The 24,993-nt window shown below is 34.5% G+C and overlaps 1 protein-coding gene across 1 annotated transcript in view; it reads right to left on the reverse strand.

Annotated features, from left to right (window-relative positions):
* Nucleotides 1-17,106: 17,106 nt before the first annotated feature.
* The window catches only part of LOC133222752 (adhesion G protein-coupled receptor A2-like), a 158,897-nt gene continuing 151,010 nt past the window's right edge, over nt 17,107-24,993 (reverse strand). Inside the window, exons 11-13 of the mRNA XM_061372780.1 lie at nt 23,145-23,306; nt 18,447-18,662; nt 17,107-17,169 (exon numbers count right to left, since the gene is read on the reverse strand). Coding sequence (XP_061228764.1) covers nt 17,107-17,169; nt 18,447-18,662; nt 23,145-23,306 — 441 coding nt within the window. The remainder of the gene's footprint in view (nt 17,170-18,446; nt 18,663-23,144; nt 23,307-24,993) is intronic.

Here is a 24,993-nt window from a genome sequence, read left to right on the forward strand (position 1 = left end):
AGCTAACCTTTGACACAGAAAAGTGGAGAAATATGCAAGTGCTTACTAATACAATTTACCACAACTCTACTGAATTGCTACAAATAATCAAAGAACCTCTAGAAGGACTAGTAAACTACAAAATAACAAAAATAAAGTTATCCTATTGTTTAAATATATGACTGAGGGAGGTGTGACTGGCAGAATGACTGGACAGGTGTTTCTCAATAGCTGTACAGTATGTCAATCCTTGTATTCTGTTGGCCAGTTCTTGCTAGCAACTCTGGAGAGCTTTTACAATTATTTTCTAGTAAACTATGCACAGTAGACACATAGTGAATATGCACATTTTTATCCTATTTCATTACCGTAACAACTATATTTTCACTGATTCATATACTTAGGTCTGAAGCATACTGTTATTAAAAAACTCTGAAATATAATGAGTAAACTTTTATCCTGCTTCTCTTATGTCAGTGGAAGTAGTTACTGTAATTTAGGTATTTATAAGTTTGTGGAGTAGTTGCTGGGCTATTTTAAAATGGTTTATATTGCAGATGTGTAAATAATACAAAAACTTTGATGAGTAAAAAGATTCTATATCAGTTCAACAATAAAAAGAACTTTTGGCTCAATGCATACTATGTATCTTTTTTCCAACTCTCTAATGCAGTTGCTTTCTAATTATCTTTTTAGTTGTTATTGAGATGGTCCCCAAGGAGTCTCTCTAATGATCATTTATTGAATTTCTTTAATTTGAAGGAAAATAATTAGTGCTTTCACAACAAAGAAATCAGTTACAAAAGCAAACGGGTGAATACTAAAGACATGAATTGAAGTCTGCTTAGTTAAAGTAACATAGCTGTAAGATTTTGACTGGTTTTCCAAGTTTGCTGCAAAGATTCAATACAAACTACTACACCTGTTTGAAAGTCTTATCTACACATTGTTACCTTGGTTCAACCACTGGGAAATAATGAAAATAAGAAAAATAAGAGAGCTTCCCCAAAATGAAACTGAGGAAAGATGTAAAGAGTAAAATTTACTCTAATTTTTATTGAGCATTAGAATTTTGAACTCTGCCAAAATCCATGCTGCCATTTTTCCCCAGGTATGGAAATTAAAGATGACAAAATAATGTTAATTATGTTTATTTTTTTATTTCTTTCCTTGCAGAAATATACTTTGGAAATGGCTCCTATGTCTCAAATTCTCCCAGAACATCTGGTAGTATTACTTTCTGTCGACTAAAATCCTTCCCATGAACTCCTGGTACGATGTATTATTGGTATACAGCAACAACCTGAATTTCCCCTTTTTTTTTCTTTCTCTTTACTAGACACTCACAATTTCTCATAACACTGAGGCCACAGGTCATTCTATATAAAAAATTACCGGAGCAGTATCAGTAAGTTAAATTCTTAATTATTGTGCTAGCAGGAGAATGGAGCATGCTTCTCTCATGGACATCTTGAATCAGAATGACATCCTATTTCTCTGGAAATATTAAGAATCCTTGCTGTTCATTAGAAGCCAAATTTTAACCTGAAACTGTATTTGAAGAAACCTTGTTAAGCTATGCTTAATTTTTTGACAGAGCACTACCTGATAATTTAGAGAAAAATCTTTCTCTTTTTTTCTTGATGGTGTGTGTTACTTGTCAAAAAATTAGGCTGCATCTCCATTACTCCAAGGTTACCACGTATTTACCAGAGGTAAAAATGGACTCATCCTCTTGAAGCTAGAAGTTTCGCTTGTGTCCTCCAGGCAGGAGTGGTTTTAAATTTAGCATCGATCTGTTTTACAAGCACTTCACAAAACCAGTTAAAACTTACACCTTTATTTTATATGCATTATCCAGTGCCTGTAGGATTTTAAAAGGATGCTTACACTGCCAAGTAGAATGCACAGATCTTACTGTGTTCAGGGCTAATTTGATTCTTCTCCTCAAAGTTACAGGTTATTTTTGTAATACCTGTCCCGAACACTTTCAACATTTTAATAACTTCCTTCACATTACACTGACCTTTGTCAATATCTTATACTGGCCTACCTGTGAAATGGAACTTTTAACAACCTTTTGTCCCTAACTATGTGAAACAGGCTTTCAATGCATTAAAAAACCCAAACAAACTCACAGTATCAATGCTAATTATAATGAAGGCTTCCTTAATTTCTGTTTTTTGAAAATTGAGATCAGAATCACCAAACAGTGAGACATAGTCTGTCACCTGAGAACCTTTTTTGACTTCTTTGAACTCAAACTTGGAATTATTTTGCCAATAAATATGTCCAAAACCTTACCTACAAATCTGTTTGTTAATAGTTTAACCAAACAGGTGCGTAAGCTGCCATTATTATTGCTGTGATAAATTAAATTTGGAATCTTTGTAAGAAACCTCATCTAAAGTGAGGGATGTGAGCATCACCATCAGTTGTCATAAAGGTTTAAAATTGTAGGTATATCTGGACAAAGATTCACAGAAAGGCCATGTCAATCAGTTATCATCATTGTATTATTACATATTACAGATATTATATATCTGAAAACCCCTATAACGTAGACATTTTAAGTATTTCACCTAAGGGAGCCACAACAACATTCAACAGATGACATTCTGTCTTTACACAACAATAAGCCACCAATTTCTTGAAAATTTATACAATGGAAAAGTGAAAATGTACATCCAGCCCTTACCAGGACCATCTTTATCATGATGTTTTCTGCCTATGATAGAATTGCAGTCAACTTATCCACAATGCATAAGCAGAAGCATCACAAGCAGATGAAGGGGAAGATGTGCCTGACACCTTCTATTACCAAGACAAGAGAAAGGAAAAAATTCAAAACTAGGCTGAAAGAACTAAATATTAGTTTAAGTGATAAGCAGTGAATTAGTACATAATTGGAAGAAGAAGCAAACTACCTGAGTTTCTAATGCATTGCTTTCCTCTAGAGAAAACCAAATCAATGGAAAAAATCAATCTTAAAATAAAGGACACAATAGAGATCACAATAAAGGAAAAAGATAAAAATGTCATAGAAGAGATTGAAAAAGTAGTGAAAGAGGAATGGGTGAAAACAGATCTGATTATCTTAATTTGTAGTGATTATTCTAGATTTATTCAAGCAATAAGAAAATTCCTCATGTCCAAGGCCTTAAAACGTCGGACTTAAGTTCTAAGGAATTCCAAAGCAAGGATAAAAATTATTATTTTTTTAAAAGACTTATTCTTCAAAACATTTTATTTAAAAGAGAAAGAGGATGGCATTATGACTTGATTATGCACATTATGCAGAACAGCTGGTCTTAAACTGTAACTCCTTCACACAAGATTCTTCTCTTCCTATGGTTTTGTGTGAATCTAATACTCTGGGAAGTCAATCAGGAGAGATGGCCTGCCCATCCTATAGCAAAGATCAATGAAGCAGAATTTACTACTTGTAATGCTTCTGTACTTGGCTGTGGACTGGATAACAAGTACAGCTCTGATGGATTCACTACTCTCTTTTCCTATTCTACAAGTCTTACAACCTGTAGGAATACAACAAATTCCAACAAGTTTGTCTTAATACAGTTAAATATAATGAACCTGAAAATTCAGATACTTTCAAACAGTATGAGATTTATACCTCTTTACAAAACACAGCCACATAGCCAGGAAAGCTTTCTGTGATTAGGCAGGAAGGAGAAGGATATATTCCAACAAATACTAGTCTACCTGAATCAGGTCTAAGTGTTTATCTTGCTGTTTCAGGGTTATAATGTGCTTGTACTACAAAATAAGTTCTTAGGAGCCAATACCATATAAACAGATTTAAGATAACAAAAGCAGCTGGATATCTTGTCATGCACTGTCAGCAGCTTTATGAAAATTTTATATACCTGAGCATCCTCATTGATAAATTTTCCTTCATTCAGCTCTGTAGGTTTACGTGCTTGTTTGCAGAGATAAAATTTGAGGAATGAATAAGTATTTTTATTAAATTTTATACTGTGCTCTGCTTGGGTTAGCTGCACAACCCTATTATGTGACATAACAAATTTATTCTTACTACATTTTCATTTTATTGCTGTTTTAATCATAAAAAGGGAATAATTTCTTACATACTTTTTTCTATTTTAAATTTATTTTTGTTTAAGGGAGCAAGGGCCTGTAAAATAATTGCTAAGAAAGCTGCTATTATTTTACACTATAAAACTGTTGATAAAGAGATTTCAAAGACACAAAAAGCACAACAACCTGAGCATGTTTTTAGACTCTGAAACCTTCCCAGCAATTTCTGAGTACTGACTTTGGCAAATGTCCAGTTTAGCTGTAGCATAGTTTTTGGAGCTATAGCGATGCCATGTGATAAAAAAATTGTACAGCAGTTTTCAGTAGGCAGTTCTACAGTTAAAATGACCTACCTTATTTCTTACTGGGATAATGATAGTTCAGCCAGTCCTCCTGCATGGCTTAACAGAAGAAAACACTCAACCAGAATGCAGTAACATAATGAAATGAAGAAAGATGGAGAGGAAAAATATTTATGTTTCAAGACTGATTAAGCAAACAAAGACAACATTGTTCTACATAGCAGAGTATTTTAGAATGTGCCTTTTACACTCCACAGAAAAATTTCTGGGGATGTCTGGAGAGTGTACATGTGTTGTGAAGGTATGCAAAGGACAATCAAGAAAAGTTAGGACAAGTTATTAGATGTCTTAAAGTAAACATTTCTGTTGATGCTTTCCTTCAAAACTTGGTGGCCTTAGTTCAATGTAGCTGAATTCATTTCCAAATTAATTCAATTCAGGTGAACTGAATTATAATGACTTTGAATCTGGCTGAGGATGCTCCTTAGGGTTTCACTTAAACACTTTCAAAATCCATTCAGATTGATTTTCCCCAGTGTCTGCATGTAGACAAATCCCTTAAACAGATTACTAAGGGAAATGAAGAAATTACACAGAGTGCGCCACTAGAAACTGTTATTTCTAAAATAATCTCTTCAGCAACTCAGAATTCATTAATTTTTAATACATTTCTATCATAAATTCAATTTTGATGCATTATTTCAATATATACATATTGAAAACTACAGAGGAGATAGGCTTGTGCCCTCTCAAGCCCTTTCAGATGTTAAGTAAAACGAGGTTGGTACCATCATTTCTTCTTTGCAAATAAGTACAGTATGCTTTCATACTAGCACAAGAGAACATTCTAGCAAACTTAATGACACAACAAAAGAAAAAGGGTTTTAGTGCTAGAAAAGCTTTCCTACTCTTTTTTTCTTCTTCATAGTTTTGTGAAGACATTACCATAGTTATATGTGGAATCTCTAGCCTGTTCTCTTCTTGAACTGATGATGTTTAATTTAGTGTCCTACAGTTGTGAACCTCACTCCAGTACTTGCTCACTGTGCTAAATATGTCCTCCCTGACTCCTCAGGTTATGTAACAATTTCACATGGCACATCTGCATGTTTTGCCTACAGAAGATATATTTCATTTTTTGACTTTCCTATCCATAGCTCAGTTGGCAGAAGATCTACTTCATTTTAAAGTAGCTTATTCTCAGATCCTAATAATTATTAAAAACTTCCATTATTTGGACTGAAATATAATTTAAACTCAGACTGGGCCTTTAGTATCTCATTGAACTATACTGTTTGAGCACTGGTCTCTAGCCAGTGTCTGGCTATGGACTGACTGACCTCATCTCAGACCTACCTCATGACTGTGTACCTGTCTAGACTGTGTCTGACCCTGGTTTCCCCCATCAGACCTCATCCTGACCTTCAGGTTGCCCTGGGACCTGCCTCATCACCATGAGCTTGTTTGTCTGGACTCTCTCTGAACTTGATGACAGTCTCTGAGTCTGCTCTGCTTGCCTCTCAGGTATTGTTGTCTGATGAGGACTGCATTGCTGGCCATCTGATCCTGGTCAGCCCTCAACCCTTCCGACCTTGCTTCCTTATAGTGGTCTGTGTGCACAACAAAAACCGGGGACAATTCAATGCCCAGCATACAAGGCAAGATTTCTGGGTGCTCTTACACCTCTTTTCTTTACCATTTCAGACATGCAGGTTTTTCCTGCAGCAGCTCAGTCCCTAAAAGCATCGTTTATATATAAAATATATAAATGTGGAACCTGAAGGAGACAAAGCTCCTGTGGGCTGAGGGGAGGTGACAAGAAGGACCAGAACACAACCCTTGTCTCAGGGCCTTCTGATAAAATGTTTCCAGTTTACACAGACTTCACCTCACTTGGGCCCTGGGCATAAGCAGTCCATGTCCAAGGCCTCTGCTGTCTCTGTCCCTGACATGGCTGAGCACAGCTCCATACATGATGTTGCTGGGCATGCATAAGTCCATCCCATTATTGGAAAATGAGGAATTGTTCTTTACTACGAGGGTGGTGGGGCACTGGAACAAGTTGCCCAGAGTTGTGGCTGCCCCATCCCTGGACAGGGCTTTGAGCAACCCAGTCTAGTGGAAATGTCCCTGCCCATGGCAGGTGGGCTAGATCTAGATGGTTCTGCATCTGGCTGGATCTTTAAGGTACCTTCCAATTCAAATCATTCTATGATTCTATGATAAGGCCAACCAATTTTATTGCTGCATCACTTTCAAGAGTACTAGAAAATCACCAAATACAGAGTAGCTCGTATCAACTGTATACACATTCCTGAAAACAGAAGGCATACTGGAAAGAACATAATCATCACCTTACTCTTCCTAGTAGTAACACCATTTTAGAAGAAGTAGGATTGCCAGGACATGTCTACTACATAAGCAACTGGGACTAGCATAAGCCTGAACAAATACATAACCACCTATTAAGAATTAGCAGATAATCAAGCGAAGCAACTGGTTACAAGGTCATGCTTAGTGTCTCAATACTTACTGAATTATTTCGCTTTTACTGATGACTTAAGTTTGCCATATAACAACGCATCTCTGAGCCTAATGCTAAGAGAAAATGATAACCTTTTAGAGTTTTAAAAATTAAGATAGTGCCCTAGTCACTTTACATTTGTGTCTTTTGTTTGTTTTTTTAAGCGATAACAAACTGGGTAGATATTTCCAGGAATTCACAGATCATTAACTAATATAAATATAAATTCCTTTTTCAGTGCAGTGAATCCATTGGGACTATAAAACTGCAAATCAGGCCCCAACAGTACAGCAATAGGTTTTCTAAATATTTATTGCACATACTTAGCTATCAATAGATTCTAACATTCATTTAGCTATCAATAGATTCGAATATTCACTGCTAGTTTTCAATTACATCTAGAATGATATTTCATTCTAATGAAACCCCAAAAACCAAAACACTGAGAACTACTGTAGCAAAAGGTACTCAGTGAGTCTGATCCTCTTTGAAAGTTCCTTCCTTAAAGAAACTCTAGCAATTGCACAGTGGAGGAAAACTGAAATGCTGAAGCTTGAGTCTGCCATTTGATTTGATTTGTTATTTGACAGAGTTAAACTAAACTCTAAGGGTAAGATGTACTTTATTTCAAATACACTACATACAATCTGACATATACTCCCGTTAGACATTTACTTACTACAGACTTCGCTTCAATCAGACATCAAATTCCTGAAAAGGAAGGATTAAAATATGGATGCCAAATCAGTCAAGTACACTGAAAGCCTACAGAGACTGAAAACCATTGTTCTGGTGAACAGGAGCTGTTAAAATAGTTTGGAATGCATATGTAATTCTATTTTATGTGGAAATTAAGAATGTACGCATTTAAATTACAAGTACCACTTAAATGGCATATTTATGTTCTGTGGCATTTCTGTAGATGACTGCTATCATCAGAAGTGCAGAGATAAAGGCTGAAGAACACAAAACAGCTGTAAATAGCTTCAGTTCAATGAGTGATAATTATATGCAACTTTGATAGACTAGTAAGAGTTTTAAATTTGTTAGACACTTTATACAGTACTGATCAAAGTAAGCTTATGAAATAGAGGGCTTTCTGTAATATAATGTCACAGAAATGTGGTTTTGTTTCTAAGTGTCAAGTCCTAAGCTTACTCTTTCCTGTTTGAGAGTAGCAGCATATGCTGGTCAGTGAAGCATACACGTCACAGCTGTTAACATCTACTGTATGACCTGTATATATTGAATTAGCCATTGTGTTTTTCAGTTCTGGTTCATCAGACTTTTGGTCTGAGGGTCTTCAATCTAAATTTGGGAACGAATACGATTCAGTGTTATCTTGTCTATCATAATTCACAGCCTCCACTTGTTTTGATCTAAAATAACTGGTCAACTTCCCTTCCCTCCCCCCCCCCCCCCCCCCCCCCGCCCTTTTAAACAGGAACACAGGATGTATGACAAAATTCAGCAAAAGTATTAATGGCAGAAACCCTCGAGGACTGCAGTTCACACAGCCAGGATGCTAACAGACGTGGGCCTTTTAGCAATCATCATCACCCCTGTTCTCAGTTTTTACATTTGTATTCACATTTCTACATATAGGAACAAATACAATTTATTGAATAAATAAAAACAAGAGTGGTAATGGAAGACCTAATCCATTAAGATGTCTCAAAAGTTCAGATAATATTTTTTTTAAAAGAACCGATTTCCTATATTGACAATATTCTGGATACCATCTGTTGAGGAAATCTATAAGGCATACAAAGATGGATATCAAAGTGCTACTGAGATACCTTTTCTATTTATATTTTTGCCGCAAAGCACCTAGCCTATTAGACTCCTACTGGAGGGAGAAAACAAGGCTAAATTGAGCTGCAGACTGACCCTTCATGGCTCTGCTGATATCCACTTTTTCACTAACATTTGGAAGAACATTAGATTCAAGTTTCTTACTGAAGCACTGAATCTTTCTAGCTATTGTAAGTATAATTGTAACTTCTGATTAGCATTTTTAAAGTACTTTTTAGATACTTATTGATACCAATAGAAGAAAGCATTACAAGGCCTGGATGAAGTCACTTAAAACCATTTGTTTTTCTCACTTTCACTAAGGAAATCTACTTGTATTTCATTATGAAGATCTCTCAGAAAGAAAGGAAAGCTGCATGAGAATTTTATTCCCTAAAAGAATTTTGTGAAGGAAGTTAACTTTAGAAGGACTGCTCATGAATAAAGTCAAACACTGAATATCATAGACCTAGTGAATTACATAGGCATGGGAAATTTTGAAGATGGGTTTTTTGTAACTCACAGACAGGAAGCTAACGCTATGATCACAACTGTATTTTTCAGGTCTGGATGCACAATGTTCAATAGCAGTTCAACTAATTTACAACCTTTCCCTGATATTTAACACATATTGTGCAAACCATACATAAATCAATGCAGGAAGAGTTCCCAGCATGAGCATGAATCATCATATCAACAATCACTCAGTTAAACAAAACAGTTTCTCATTGAGATGGGCTCAAGAAATCTTACACGCATCTTTGAGATGCCCAATGGGACAGTAGTCATGCACTTCTACATTCTATTTTTAAAGTGTAACACATGATATTCAGTCTAAAATGGCAGACAAGAATGAAGAGCAGTCTCTGACAACTCTTCTAATTACACAAGTACAGAAGTCTTGTCATAAAGTTTTGTTTGTTTGGTTAAAAAAAACAAACCCCAAAACAACAAACAAACAACTCTCTTCCCTGATCACCAATTTTTCCCTCTTCTGACACCCTCTAACAATATACTTTTTTAACAGAGGTCAGAATGATCTCATGAGGACTGTAAAGCCAACAGATTCTACTACTTTCCCCTTCTTTCCACACCCATTTCCACTTTGTGCTCCCTCTGTACTTTTTTTAGGAGACAACCCTAAGTTCAGAAAAAAGATCAAACTCGGCTAGCTTATAGGCATCATAAATGCATTATATCACTTATCCATGTGCTCACTATTCCTTCCAGAAAAACTTTCGCTAACCACATGCACACAGAAACCAGGACTTGCTTAAACATTCCACGATAAAGTTACATATATGCAGGTGAATTTGTCCTCATAAATGCATATAAATTTACCACTCTTTTCATACAGTAGAGAATACCAGAAATTCACCTTGACTTTTACAATTAAAAATTACTCTCACATCGTTATTTCACCTATGTATTTTTTGTGAATACGCTATATTAAATCAACAACTACCACAAGAAATTTTTTTACAGTATTTTACATGGTTTTAGATTGATGAGTTAGATTATGCTAAGTACGTACAGATTCACCATGACACAGAACATCTCCCAAGTTCTACGAAGTGGTAACTGTCAACAAAATAAGGAAATACTGAATACTTTAACCTAGAAAGGAAACTCGACAGATTTCTACTAGTATCTACATTTTTTTTGGAAGTAACAAAAAAATCAGGGTGAATTCCATCTCCCAGGTAAGCCTACTTAAACCACAGGAACAGCACTCACCCAGTGAATTTCCTCATAAATAGGAAACAACAGGGCAATATTGGCAGTAATATTTTAACTCAAATGTCAAGTCCTGTGTCATGGAGACAGTTCTGAAGCATCCTAGTCGTTTCATGAATCAACTCTTCATAAGTCACTTTGAAAAAGGTATTCTACATAATTACACTTCTAGGTCTACACTGTGCTTAAAATACAGCTCTAACATGTCCATTTCCTGGAGTGAAAACTTGCATTCCATTGCTGACTTCCAGTACATATTCAGCAATGATAATCTATCTGCCTTTTTGAGAGACTGTATGACAGTCTCTCAAAAATTCCCACAACATAAAAATTATAGTGTCCTAACAACTACATAGAAAATCATGCAGACTAATTCTTATACAGCCAGAAAACCAAAAACTACTCAAAAATACTTTTTTGATACGTGACCTTACATACTGCTGCATTTTCCATGGTCAGATAACATCCTTAAGGGAAGCTCAAATTAACACTGTAAGTTTCAGAAGGAAGAAGACTGTACCTTTCAGTGAGGACCTTTATGACATATGCAGGTTTTGAATGTTCCAGAAGGAATCTACTCACCTCTGTGCCATTGGCCACTTCACGCTGATTAACACATACAGTTCGAGACTGTGAAGTCAGGAAACAATTAAGAGTTTCTAGGAGTAGAACCCATATTCAGAAAAAAAGTATCAGCCATAACACTTGCTAATCATCAAAGCAATCAATTTTAGTGAACTCTTTCTCATCACCAAACTATCTGTGGTCCAACATAACTAAATACCCAGAAACAAAGAGAAAAAAAAAAAAAAGAAAAACTTGTAAACACTTCTACAGTTACTAAAATTGTAAATGCCTTCTGTAACAGCAAAACCAAGTAACAATAACTTAGCTAAAACATGATGTAGTGAAAATGGTTTGAGAAACAAAACTCATTTATTGGATATTAATGTATGTTCTGTTAAACAACATCAATCTTTCTCAGTAAAAATAGACATCAGAAAGAATTCTGAAAATAGTAGTTGAAAATATTCAACTTACATACAATTCTATAAAAAATGCAAAAAGTTGATTATTTGTATAGTAAGCAAATTAGAGCTGAGGTACAATTCCTCAAATGTCACTGCAAAACGGAATTTCACTAGCACTCAGTATTCTACTTGTTCATTATTACCTTTGTACCATTGTTAACTTAAAATATGTTCTAACAACTATTGTACTGTGTTATTAACTGTTACTGAGTTGATGTGCTTTTGTTATAAGATTTATCTTAATTAGTATATGAACTATTATTTAACAGGAGAATGCTTACGGAGGAGTGTGATAGCTTATAACAAGGAAACTAATCTTACAAAGCCCTTAGGGAAATCCCAGAGAGAACTTTTCTGTAACAAAAGCAATGGTGCAGAAAATCAAAAGAAAACAGTGTTTTACTGAAACATTGTGGATGAGAGAGTGACAGCATATCTCTCTGATACATACTGACAACACACATAAAAACAATATGATTCATACATATAGGAACAGACACTTCACAATAAAGCAAACGTGAATTGATGTAACAGAATTTTATCTCAAATTTAAGTTGGTAATTTTCACAGTCCTTTTGTCCTTGTATTTATTCTCTTCAAGCTATTCAGATTTCTTTTCACTTCTTCATACATGCAAGTTAGACATCAAAATTACATAGCATTAAAGGAGAGCCAGTTAAATAACTTTAAGTTTTAAACATGTCTCTGAAACGTCAATACTGTAAACAATGAAATTTAGGAAACACTTCCAAGTGGCTAATATTCTCTGCAGAATAAGCTTATCTGCTAAAAGAGAAGTGGCAAAGGGCATGATAAAAAAAAGAAATGAAATGAGCTTGTAATTACAGATTTTAAATTTTGTTCTAAGTACCTAGAAACAAAAAAGTGACACATTTTTCCTACATTCAAAAAAAGTAATGTACATTAATGTTTATATGTTAAAACACATGCTAAGCAAATATAAAAATTGTATAAACCCTTCTGCATACTTAACATAATTGACACTTATCCCACAAGTATGAATAGCGTTTTGGCATTGTTTCATTTTCTCAATATTGAGAAAGATCTGCAAAAGCAGGAAAGGCATCCACATTATAAAAGACCATGAAGCATGTGCAGAGAAAGAAGGTATATTTAACACAGAATACCAAACTACAAATGTTAAAAGTTGTCATAGACGTAAACATGTAAAGATACTGTTTGAGACGGAATAGTAGTAAGAGGTATAAATATATAAATGTGTGATTTGAGCTTTCTAGAAGAAGAAAGAGAGAGGCAGTTTGTCTTGTCTAGCTTTGGTTTAGAAATTAAACCCATTTAATCAACTGAACCACAGACATATCAGCTTTTTCATAGCTAGCACCCAGTCTACAATCTAAACACACCTGTGAGGAAATTAATGCCTACACAGAAAATACTAGTTTATATATCACATTGCTATAATTCAATATAAATGGAAATTCCTCTCAGATCTTTTCTTCGTACTAAATGCTTTCACTTAATTTAAATTTCATTGTAAAACAAGGACTCAGTGGTTATAGAGATACCAACAGCTAGCTGTCTACACCTTCTACATGTCAGGTCTAAGAATGAAGAATATAAAAAAAATGTTTAAATGTAAAAAATATAATGAAAGTGATTATTCAGAGTATTAAATAAACAGATATTTTATGTCTGCATTGATTCTAAATCACAATAAAACCCACTATCAGGTAAAATTTAAAGATAAAAAGCATGTAGAATAAATATAAAGGATGGACAGGTAAAAATATAATAAACTTTAAAATCCCTGCATCACATAAGGAATCCCTTTGTGACCGTACCAACAACCTACGCGCAGAGAAAGAAAAGATGAGGAATGTGCTGTAATACTCTCTAAGAAGCTATGTGTGCTGGGAAATTAGAGGAAATCATGATGGAAATGATGCCAACATAATTCATGCTATATATATGATGCTTATAAACTTACTAGTTATTACACTCTATAAATAAATAAATGCAAAATTATAAAATACCAAATTACCCTGGTGATATACTGTGGCATACTATAGTACAGCAGTATTTTGTTGGGTGTGTTTGCTGGTATTTTGATAATAGAGTGTATGTGGTTATGAAAAATTTCAATGTAAACCATCTCAACAGAAGACTGAAAAATAATTGTGTGATTTTTTTAAAGAAGAAGAGAATGAAAGAAGATCTGGGCTGGGGAACAGTTAGTCTGATAGACTGGACCAGAAAAATTAATAAAAGAAAAATAAATAGCCATGTCCTGTGCAAGTTTCAGGAAGTCTTTTTGTTTTGTATTGCATTTTAACTGAGTTTACAAATTCTAAGCATTACTCTGAATTCTAAATTTCCATAGCTGAACTTACTGTCTTGAAAAATTCTCTACACATGCACCCTGAACTTGTAAAAATACATCTTAAATGGGTAAGCAACTCAATTAAATCAGTAACAATAAGTACATGCTTAAACAGAAGTACTTTCACAACCACGTTCACAGGTGATTAGAATATACATATTATTACAAGTTACCAGTGCAAAAGAAAGGTCTCTGTTAATAAGAATCTATCATCTAAAGAGCTAGAAAAGAAGTTTTAAATGCTGTTGTTGCTTTTGTTTCACTGACAGAGGACAAAGTATTGCTCAAACCTTAGTCAAAACTAATTGGTTTTGCAGAAGTACTGTAGGAAATAATTTTGGAACCCTACAGCTTGGTAACTGTACTTCTTACACTCTGGCTTAAATGGTAATTATTATTTTTATAAGAATTTGCTTTTTCATTAATGAGAAAGTTAATTATTGCACACTCTACTAAGCAGCTTCCAAATGGATATAATTAATTATCTATACAGGCCCTGAACATTTGACATAAAGTGGATTGTAGGAAGGGCACTTTCATTATGAGATCTATTTTCTGCAGCTTCAAATTTTCTTCTTCACAGATCTTCTCTGGTTTTCTACCTCTGTGCTTTATCCTTCCCCAAATGCCTTGTCACTTTGTGGAAATCTTTGCATTAATTTCTGTACTCCTGTGAGCTTTTATATATGGATTTACTGTTATTTGTACATTATTTGTAGGATCTGATAGCCAAAATTTATTTTATGCAAGAAAAAAAAGCTTTTCTTACATACTGATTGTATATTTTCCAGTAAGTATCTGAGACAAGAATGTTTCTAAAATTGTATAATGTCTTAAAGTGGTATAAGCAAGTAAACATAAGATTTTGCTAAAGCATTTTAGAATTTTTGTGGTTAACATGTCTGTATCAACCACAGTATCAGTTTAATTTCTAACATTTTATCACATGGACATCACCTGTAATACAACCTGACAAATGGAAAGGTCAGTCTGACTCAGAGCATAGAGGAAATAAATACAATTGTAAAGATAAATGGAATACATGGAGAATATTAGGAGGAATTAAAATTTCAGAAGTTGGAGATTACACGTGAAAATATAGATGACTGAAATTTTGAAACTTATTTTGCCAATTCATTCCTGTGTCAGAAGAATAATTAAAGAGAGGAAAAACCTTTTTATTTGAAGAGTTTTCAATGAAGTTGAAACTGTAAAATATGTTAATGAAATGCCTACCTTAAAGTCCAAGCCTGAATAATGAATCTACAGTCCCTTACACATTTGATTTTGATAGTACATGAGGTTTAAAAATTGATATTATGTTGAAGCAATTTTAGTGAGTCAGAGAAAGGGTTAATTGTATAACTGATTACCTTTGTGCACCTGAGATAGGTTACAGGATCAGGCTGGAACAGAGTTTAGGTTCAAAGTATGCTTCAGGTACAATATCAAAGGGAAACCAGACACTGGATTCATACTGAATGGCACTAAAATTTTGTATGCTATTCTCAAGAGTGTGCAAGTTCAAACATTAGAGTAGCCTTGGTGTGTCATTATTGTGGTATCCTTGAGACCACAGCCAGGACATGGGACAGAATTGTGCCTTGGGAGCATTTCTATGCAGGATCTCAGTCTGGAGTACCAGGCTGGGAAGATGCCCTTAAGCCTAACTAAACAGAGATGAAAACAACTACTGTATCAAAATACAAGCTACTACATGAAAACCTAGGAAAACTTATCCAAGCCATTTTTTTTTTTTACCCACTGGAGTCCAGTCAGGCAGCAAAAGCTTCCTACTAACAGCAGAATCTAAACAGAATCTAAGAGAAGTCATCTGGGTCTAAATCCAACCAGGAGAAACTTCTGATCTGCAATAATAAGTGATTCTTTTTGACTTTTCAGATTGATTACTGACTACAGAGTCAGAATTAGATTTAAAGATAAAAAATTTGTGTATCAAACTTCCTCCGATTGTATTAATAACCCTTTGTCAGATGCCATTCCCTCTAGTACGTGCATTGGGTCTTCATCTTTCTTTTTTTTTTTTTTTAAGGTATTTGGAAACACTCCAAGTTAGTCTATAAAAGGACTACTACGTATTTGAACCATGAGTGGGTTTAGGCATATTTTAAACAGTTATGTCCTGAACTTCTCTGAATGGTGGATCTCTTTCAGAGACTTTAAAATTATTTAATTTTCAACAGTTATTTGTAACTTTTTTTTTTTTACTAATTTATTATATTTTAAACTTTTCTTCCCCTTCTGGGGGCTCTCTGTCCCACAGTCCAGATCAGGTTAAATTACATACAGACAACTGACTAAATTTGTATTGATTTTCCTGTATTGCCAGGAAATATGACTATGGATAAACTACAAGAGCTTTGATTGTATTACTAAGTTAGTTTATGATCATCTATTTCATCTTCTCCCACCAAATGTCCACAATTGTTTCATGAGTATTCACTTTTTAAATTTATAGTGCAATTGGTTAGCGACAGACAGATGGCACAAACAATTGCTTATGCTTAGTGAGCGGATGATTTACATTATACATTTGAAGAGGGTTACAATACTTAGCACAAAAATATACAAATATTCTCTTTTGATGAGCTTTTTAAGGAAAAAAAAATCACATTTTTATTAGAAGTAAATTAAATTTGTAATTGCCATTTGTATATACTGATTTTAATCAGATTTTTTTATTGTGATTACTCCCATGCTAAATTGAGGAAGATTCTAAGAATAATCTCAGCATTTAAGATGAAGTTCTAAAGAGTCAGACATAATAACAAGCATTACTTTAAAATACAATGACTAAAAGTTGATAACTAAAACAAGCAACTCCCAACTCCATCGCAAATTCTTTATTTTCCTGACTGCATAGCACAGTCAGGTTTACTGTTTTCCTTCATTGATCAAATTTAGAAATAATTTTGCTAGTGGCTGATGATAAATAATCCCATTTTCTGTTATCCATTACAATTCTATAGACCATTCTATTAACAATGAAGAAATGCAAATCGCTTCAGAACAAATTCAAGGAGTGCTTAGCCTAAGTTTCATTAATTTCACAACAATTAATGAAATATTTTGCTTTTTATGATTAAATTCAAGGAATATATTTAGTCTGTTTATTCACAGGTGTCATTTAAAACCTGAGTAGACCTTAGTGTTAAAACCTAAAGCCATGAAACTAACACTTAGCTGAATCTATGATTCATACACAGGTGGTAACTACTGATCCACCTAATAAAGTAATTTCTGTCACAATATATACTGCATGCTTCAAAATTGCTTTGCATGGTATTAAATTTACTTTCATTCTGCTAGCTTCTTTGTGCAATCAGTAGAGTTTACCTTCTGTATGTTGTCTAAAGTCAGCTAGGTTCAAAACACATTAGGAAAAGTTTACTGGGATCTTTGTATTGTGACATTCTGCCAACATTTTAGAAAGGGACATCAAATAAGAAGAGGAACACACTAGTGCTTGACCATCAAACTTTCAAGAGATTTGTTTACTAGAAATGTTGGTACTCAGTTTCTGGAGTAATATCAAACATATTGGTAGAGATGATAAAGAAAAATTTCCAATTAATGTAATATCATGTATATTTCTATTGATAATACTATTCCATACATTGCAGAGTGTTCCAGGGTTGCCTCCTGCTGAAATCTTGTATCTTTTAGATATCTGACATTTGGATTTCAACTTACGGATGTCAAACTCTTTTCAGAGACAACTTCCTCTTTTCTGTAGATAGACATATTAACAGGGTCCACAGAAGAAATTAACTCCATTGCAGGAAATAAATTTATCCTATTCTTTCCTTACTGAGATGACTTCCTTGTACCAGAAGTTCCTGAGAGCACAGAGTACCATATCGCTGACTGCACAGTCCATAAAGAAGATTAAAATGCACCAAAGAGAAAATAACTTCAATTAAACTACTTTCAAATTCAGTAAACAACTAATATAGTCCAGAAAAGTATCATTTTGTCATAGTAAGTATTCCAAGAAATAAGTCTATTAAAGTAAGATTCAGCTGAAGGATAATAAAAATTCAACTCTGCAATACTTAAATTTAATAACACGCTCAGCCAAATGCAAAATTTCATTTCCTGCTAGTTCAAAATTTAATTGTTCCACTTCATTATTTGATAATAACAGTGCATTCTATTAAAAGGCTTATTTATTATTGCTTCTCATCAGCTACTACTCAGAAACTCAAATGTAACATTCTTCCTCCATATAAAGTTCAGAAGTTAGAGAATGTAATATTATTTTGTGGAAGTACAGGTAATTGCAATGTGAAATCCCCTGAGAATACTTCACTAAAATATTTCCAAATTACTTTAAAGAGTATGCTTACACATAGAAAACTTTGCAGAATTGGACCCAGAGATAAAAAAAATAGAAAAAACAAGAGATTTACTCATTTCTATTTACATCCTGCATTCCACCTGATTACATTAATGGAATATGCATTAGCACAACAAAACATGCTACACCCGATACACCAGTTTAAGGCCACTTGCATGTTGAAATCATTAATCAGTTTACAACGCTAACAACACATAAAATATATATTTTTTTAATCAGTATTCTGATGAAAACATGCTGAAATAGCTAAGTTATAACCATGATTGTACTGACTTACCCTGGTAGAAGAATTCATCAAAGAACTATTCAAATTGCCAGTGTTGCACTTGAAATTCAAATGTTGATCAGGATGGTGATTTGCTTCCCAGCTTCCCAAATCATGCACCACTGACTTGTCAGAATTTGCAGCTATTTTCTGGAAGGCAGTGCAAGTCATTCCTGTGAAACTAGATGGCTTGATCATAAAGGCCTCCAGAGCAATATTAGAAGATACCTGTAAAAACATTGAGAAGCAGATATGCTGCTAACTCAACAAGTGTAATTGAATAATTATACATGCACTAATTGTGTGTGCATGCACTTCCATACATATTTGTAGGGTAAGAAAGAAAATGGAACTTATCTAAAAAACTGATCTAGAATTCTACAGACATAGTGGGTTTGCTTGAATGTTTTTTAGGAACATATGTTTGTCAGTTATTAGACCAGTTCTGCAAATGTGTCATCAGCTTCAATGGAATCAATCTTGATTTCAAGCAATACAGTTATGAAGTGAAATAGCAGTCACAGAAATTATTTTAAAAATTAACAAGGATGTGCTTTGTATTCCAGAAATTAAACAGAAAGCCGCTTAGCTATTTGGTGGAGGAAGTGGTTTTTGTCATTGTTCAATTAGAATATGACTATATGGTTCACTAAAAGAGCACAATATAGGTCTTTGGCCTACTCTTTAGTGAGGTTATGTGTCTAACCAGAGACTGTAGCACAGTGCAGAGGTATGCCTCTCTATCCTTAAACTAGTATATTCATTTCAGCACAGTCCTGTGCATGAGATATATAGCTCATGTCATAATCAGGGGGACTAGCTTAGACTGGCACCACACTGACTGTAGTTTCTGCTTCCAGGCATATATTGTTTAGTGACCTGTGAATGTATGCATTTTGCACGTTGATTGCAATGTAGAGACAATGGAGTTAAGCCACAAACTAGCAGGTTTGTCAGAAAGTTAAATGTACAAATGTGGTAGTTTAGTATTATTGTAACTTGCTTCTGCTATGCAAGCTAGTAACACAAGTACCTTAAATGCAGTTGGTAAAAACTGGTGTGAATCCTACAGAATTCAGAGCATCTGGCTGACATGAAATGACTTCACTGAAGAAAATCACATTCATTCATATTAACAAATTAATCTAAACAGAATGTTTTGCATAAAAAAAAGAAGGGCATGATAGAGGGTAGCCTAACTGTGTAGAAGTCATGGTACCAGTACAAATTCAATTTAGCATGAAACACAGTGCATCACTTGCTGGTCCTCTTTTGAACTTATGAAATGGTTTTCAAATGCACTTTCTTCATTCACTGATGCATGTGTCCAAAATGAAACTACTGAAGCAATTTTACTTTTTGACAAAATTAGACAAAAATCCAGAAGCTTTCAGTATATTTTTTATACTTTTTATATAAAAGTAATATACATACTACTTTTAAAGTAGAAGTAGCCTAAAGATTCTTTTTTGTTGTTTTTAAATTCATAAACCATTCCTTTTTAGGATTAAATTTCTACCTCTTCTGTCATTACCTGGAGGTGATTATTTTTTATACACTTCAATAAAAATGCCAAAGATCATTAATTTTTTTTTTAATTAAAAATCCAGTGGTTGTCTATTGAAAAGTCCTAATACCTGAAACTTGTTTTATCTGTTGTAGATAGCCTCTCAAGGAGTTAAAAAATTTACTGCTTGCAGAATACTACTACCTGTATCACAGGAATCGACACATTACTCAGTTAAAACTCCTGTGTGGTTATAGGTTCTCTTTAGCATAGGGAAAAGCCATTTGTGCATGGTTTCATGTTTCCTGCTATAGAATGGGCATAATACTAGTTCCCTATTTCACATTTGTGAGGTGATGGCGAATAAGATGTTTACTACATAAATTCTAAATACTAAATTCTTCAAAGACTTAGGATTTTGCACTCCCAAAATTCCTGTAAAGGCCTGACAGCGTTCAAGCACTGTGAACATGCAATTCGCAGCACATAGATGGGTGAAATGCAAGGTAAACCAGTGCTCATTATGTAAGATTGTAAAATGAGCTACAAAATGGATACAGATGAACTTGGGGCAGAATTATCCATGGAAACAAGCCACATCCAGGTACATGTTATGAAAAGCCACAAACTAATCTTGTCTCTAAGCAGTACAGATAAGAAAATGATAATTTGGTTTCCATTTCCTAAACCTCAGTCAAAGGCATCACTCGGCAGAAAGGCCAATGGGGACTGTTACCTGGGCAAGCTCAGAGTACTGCCGAAGAACGTGAGTGCAAACAAAAAACTATGTTCCAATTAGCCTAAAATATTCTGACATTCTAATTGGCAGAGGAATGAAATAAAAACTCTTCAGGGGTGGATTTTAAAACTATTGCATATGCCTGAGACAGGACCACTGAGATAGCTTTTATCATCAGCAGGAAGTTTTCATTTTCAAACTGCACATCTGATATGTATACAAATAGAAACATAAGTGAAGAAGCAGTGCAGAATAATACTGAAGCGAGATTAATCTGAGGGTGCTGAGGCACAGAGATCCACCCTGGGAGTTCTCAGCTGCCCAGCTTGGCTTCTCTGGCTGAACCCAGGGCCTCTGAGGGGACTCCCATCCCCTTCCCTCTGACACAACGTCAAGCTGAGGCTCCTCCAAGGCCTCACCTGAACTCCATGGTGGCTCATGGCCACCAGCCCTGATGCCCCAGGCTCACCACTGATCCCTCGCCATGGTCTGGCGTGGCAACCACCTGCTGGTGGCTGTCCCCAGGCTCCCCCTGTGGGACAGACCCTGGCTGGGGAGCCCCAGCCCTGCAGCATCCTGGTAAGAACCTTGTGCCTGCATGCCTTCTCTAAGATTTTAAATTCCATATGGCAGAATAACATCTTCTTTGCTATACTGTAATATGATTATTAAACTCTACATATATCATATTATATATAAAAATATATGAAATTATATAGTATTTGAAAGTTGCTACTGGCTGTTCTTCCTGCAGTGTGTTTTGTATGCTGTTTGAAAGCAAAGGAGACATTAGAAGATCTAAACAAAGGTATCCATCCTGGTGTTTTTCTAACCTTGAAATCAGTCATGCAGCAACCTCTTGGAATTAGAAGAACATTTTTGTCTTCCAAAACTGATGTAGGAGTAACAGTTTTGGCTCCCAAGTAGCTTTCCAATGTACAGGGAACAGTTAAACATGTTATACAACTGACACAGCTTACAGAGGCTGTGTTTTTCTGGAATTGTATTATAAGCTAGTGGCTACCCAAGCTTCAGGGTTTTTATTTGTTGTTGTTTAAAGTAAAGAAAGCTAGTGCAGTTTCTGGGAGACACTTTGCTGGCTAGCATCCCAAAGGAACAGAAGTGTTTGGTTTTGCATGAGATGACACCAGAAAAACTCCACAGCTTTGTTTATTTACAAATTGCAGTCAACAGTAAACTAATTCTCCTACAGACAACTATAAGAAGGAAAAAGATAAAGCACGGCAAAAAGGTTAGTGACACAGATCCACATCTGAGTACATAGAATTACTGTTTACAGTAATGTCAACAGCTTCCTGAAGCAGTGACAAGAAGAAAAAAAAGACCTTTGGCACTCAAGATTAAAATGAATCATAGAATCTAGAAGAAATTGAAGTACAAATCAACAGAGCCTTCCTGGCTGTCACACTGCAAAATGTTTCTATAAGGCACATTATTGTCTCTTGTATTTAATAAAAATAAGCCTTTTGATCAATTTGTTTTATGTAAATAGCAATTAAATAAAAACACTTCCTTTATTTCTGTTTTAGGTTGAAAGACTGCTTTTCAAACAATACAGTGAAGGAATTAAGGCCATTATGCACAATAGTGTATTCATGTAAATGCAGTGGACAATTGAGAAAATAAGAAAAGGCTATTTAAAAGCAAACAAGCAAGGAAATAGCAAGGAAATCAATCCAAGGAGTGATGAGGCTTTAACAGATTTATCTAAAATTATAAAAGTATGAGTTTCAAGCTTCTGATTTAGATGTATTTCTGCTACTGAGATATTGAAACTGGCAAAAAGACAGTTTCTCAATGTCAAATGACAACACCTGAGTATCTAAGTGACAAATTCATGTAGGTGGAGGACAAGGAACAAAAACAATAATTTCATACTGCAACAGCTTACTTCTAAAAAACTAAAACTGCTACAAATTAGTAATCCTTATGACAAGGTACATCTTTTGTGAAAGTTTTCTAAACTCTAAAAAAGTATGGCTTAGAATCCTGTCTGAAAGGCATATTAAAAATCTTAAAGCAATAAGGGAGCATGTTGTCTTTTCCCTTATTAAAAGTTCACTCAGTCAACTTGTACCTTTCAAAATAAACCCCTATACTATAGTGGCAAGAACAACAGAAACTGAGTGAATAGTAAGAACACTAGAAAGATAGTGTTGTGAACAGTCCTTTGTAAGAATCACTGCAATAAATGAAAGTCACTTTTTAACACCATCAATGATACTCAAAAAATACTTTGGTCTTCCAAATAGAATCCAGAAGAAGAAAACAAATAATCACAGAATACAAGTATATTTATATAAATTTGCTATGTTGTGCATCTGGCTTACACAATCTCCCCTCTTGCTTGTCTATATATTAGTTGGCTGTAAAAACTATAGAGAAAAATTACATTTTAAAAACAAATTCTGTCAAAAAAAAGCTTTGTAATTTTTTTAAATACCTTAGATATAACTTGAATATTGCTGGTCAGTATTTGGCTTGCAATGTGCTCCACACATCGTACAATCCTGGTGCAGGCTTTGTCTTCTTTTTGAGCCATCCATAACACATGGTCATCGACCAACATTATATTGCTGGCAATTTCAATAAGAGCATCCCCAATCTGGAAGAGAAAATAAAACGACCCCCCAAAAATGGTATTGACTGGAAAACTCACAGTTTTGATTCTATTAAGAAAATTAAATTATTTGAAAAATAAAGTGCAACTGCCTTTAAGGAAAGGTTTTTTTCTTCACAATTCTAAGGTTTATCTTCTAGATACACCACAAAAATTGAGTCTCTCTTTGGATAATAAATGCAATCCCAGAATTATCACACTCTTTCTTAAACTAATTAAAATTGACTATGCCTTTCTAAAGAACTACTTAATATTTAATCAAAGGACCTTGGGGAGGAGAGGGAGTGGGACAGGAGGTAGAAGAAAAATAAAAATAAAGCAGGAAAATATAATTGAAAAACAATTTTGCTACAGACATAATGGGGTAAATTTGAGATGCAACTCAGGTGATGATACAAACCTGTATCACCTCATTGTCTATACAGAAAGTGTAGGCTTATAGCTTTGGATGTTTTAATTCATTCTTGTGGAGAATCTAAAGTGATAAATCTTTGTTTTGCCAGATGATATCTGAAGGGGGTCTACAAGGATGCTGAAGAGGGTACTCTCCATCAGGGACTGCCGTGATAGGACACGGAGTAATGGGTTTAAACTTCAACTGGCAAAGTTCAGGTTAGATATAAGGAAGAAGCCCTTTACTGTGAGCATGGTGAGGCATTGGAACAGGTTGCCCAAAAAAATGGTAAATGCTCCATTCACGGCAGTGTTCAAGACCAAGTTGGACAGAGCCTTGGGTGACATGGTCTATGGTGAGGCATCCCTGCCCATGGCAGGGGGGTTGGAACTAGATGATCTTAACCATTCTGTGATTCTATGATACTATGATATTTTGCAGATTTTGTTAAGTATGACTATGTGCTTCAAATTTTTATTAGTATATTGTGTTTAGAAAGCGTAAACATCACTGTGAATATTTTCTTGAGATTATTTCAAATAGAAATAAAAATATTTTTTTTTTGAATTCTAAAACTTCATTTGAGTGAGATTTCACAATTAACATGACCTCATTAGCATTATTTTTGAAGGCAAAGACATGGGATAGATAAACAAGGTCATCACAAATAAACCTTAATAAAAAGGTATAAAGAAGTGAAAAAAGTGACTGAGAGAAATATAGCTAAAGAAAAATTCAAGAGGCTAAATGTCAAACTAATGGAAACAGAAAAATAAGGCAAATACAAAGATGATTCAGTAGGAGGGAAAAAAAGAATATTCAGCAATGGTGAAAATGGTTTAAGGAATGACTGAGATTATGAAGTTGGATCAGTGTTTTCAATAAAAAATACACAAATTTCACATGCATTGCAAGGAACACAGAAATAATGAGACTGTATGTGAAACTTTATGTGACTTCCTGAAACATTTAATCTATTTTTGAGAACATAATTACTAGATAATTCTAGATGGCTATTGACAATGTGACAGAGTTATTGATACAATGAATAATAATAAAACACATTAAGAGACTAGAGTGATTTATGAGAAACAATTAAAGCACACACCAATGAGCTAGGTAGCAAGTTACTGAGGGCAGAACAATAGTCTATAAATATACAAAAGGAGAGAAATGAGAAAAGGATGCAATTTATATTATAATTAAATACATTAATGAAGAGTAAATGCATGGCATTAAAAAATACAAAAATTTGGTCTAATGCATGCACATATTCCT

Source organism: Neopsephotus bourkii, unplaced genomic scaffold (assembly GCF_033783945.1).
Source record: "Neopsephotus bourkii isolate Nb327-2 ecotype Australia unplaced genomic scaffold, CSIRO-AGI_Nbou_v1 NB_1615, whole genome shotgun sequence".
Lineage (NCBI taxonomy): Eukaryota > Metazoa > Chordata > Aves > Psittaciformes > Psittacidae > Neopsephotus > Neopsephotus bourkii.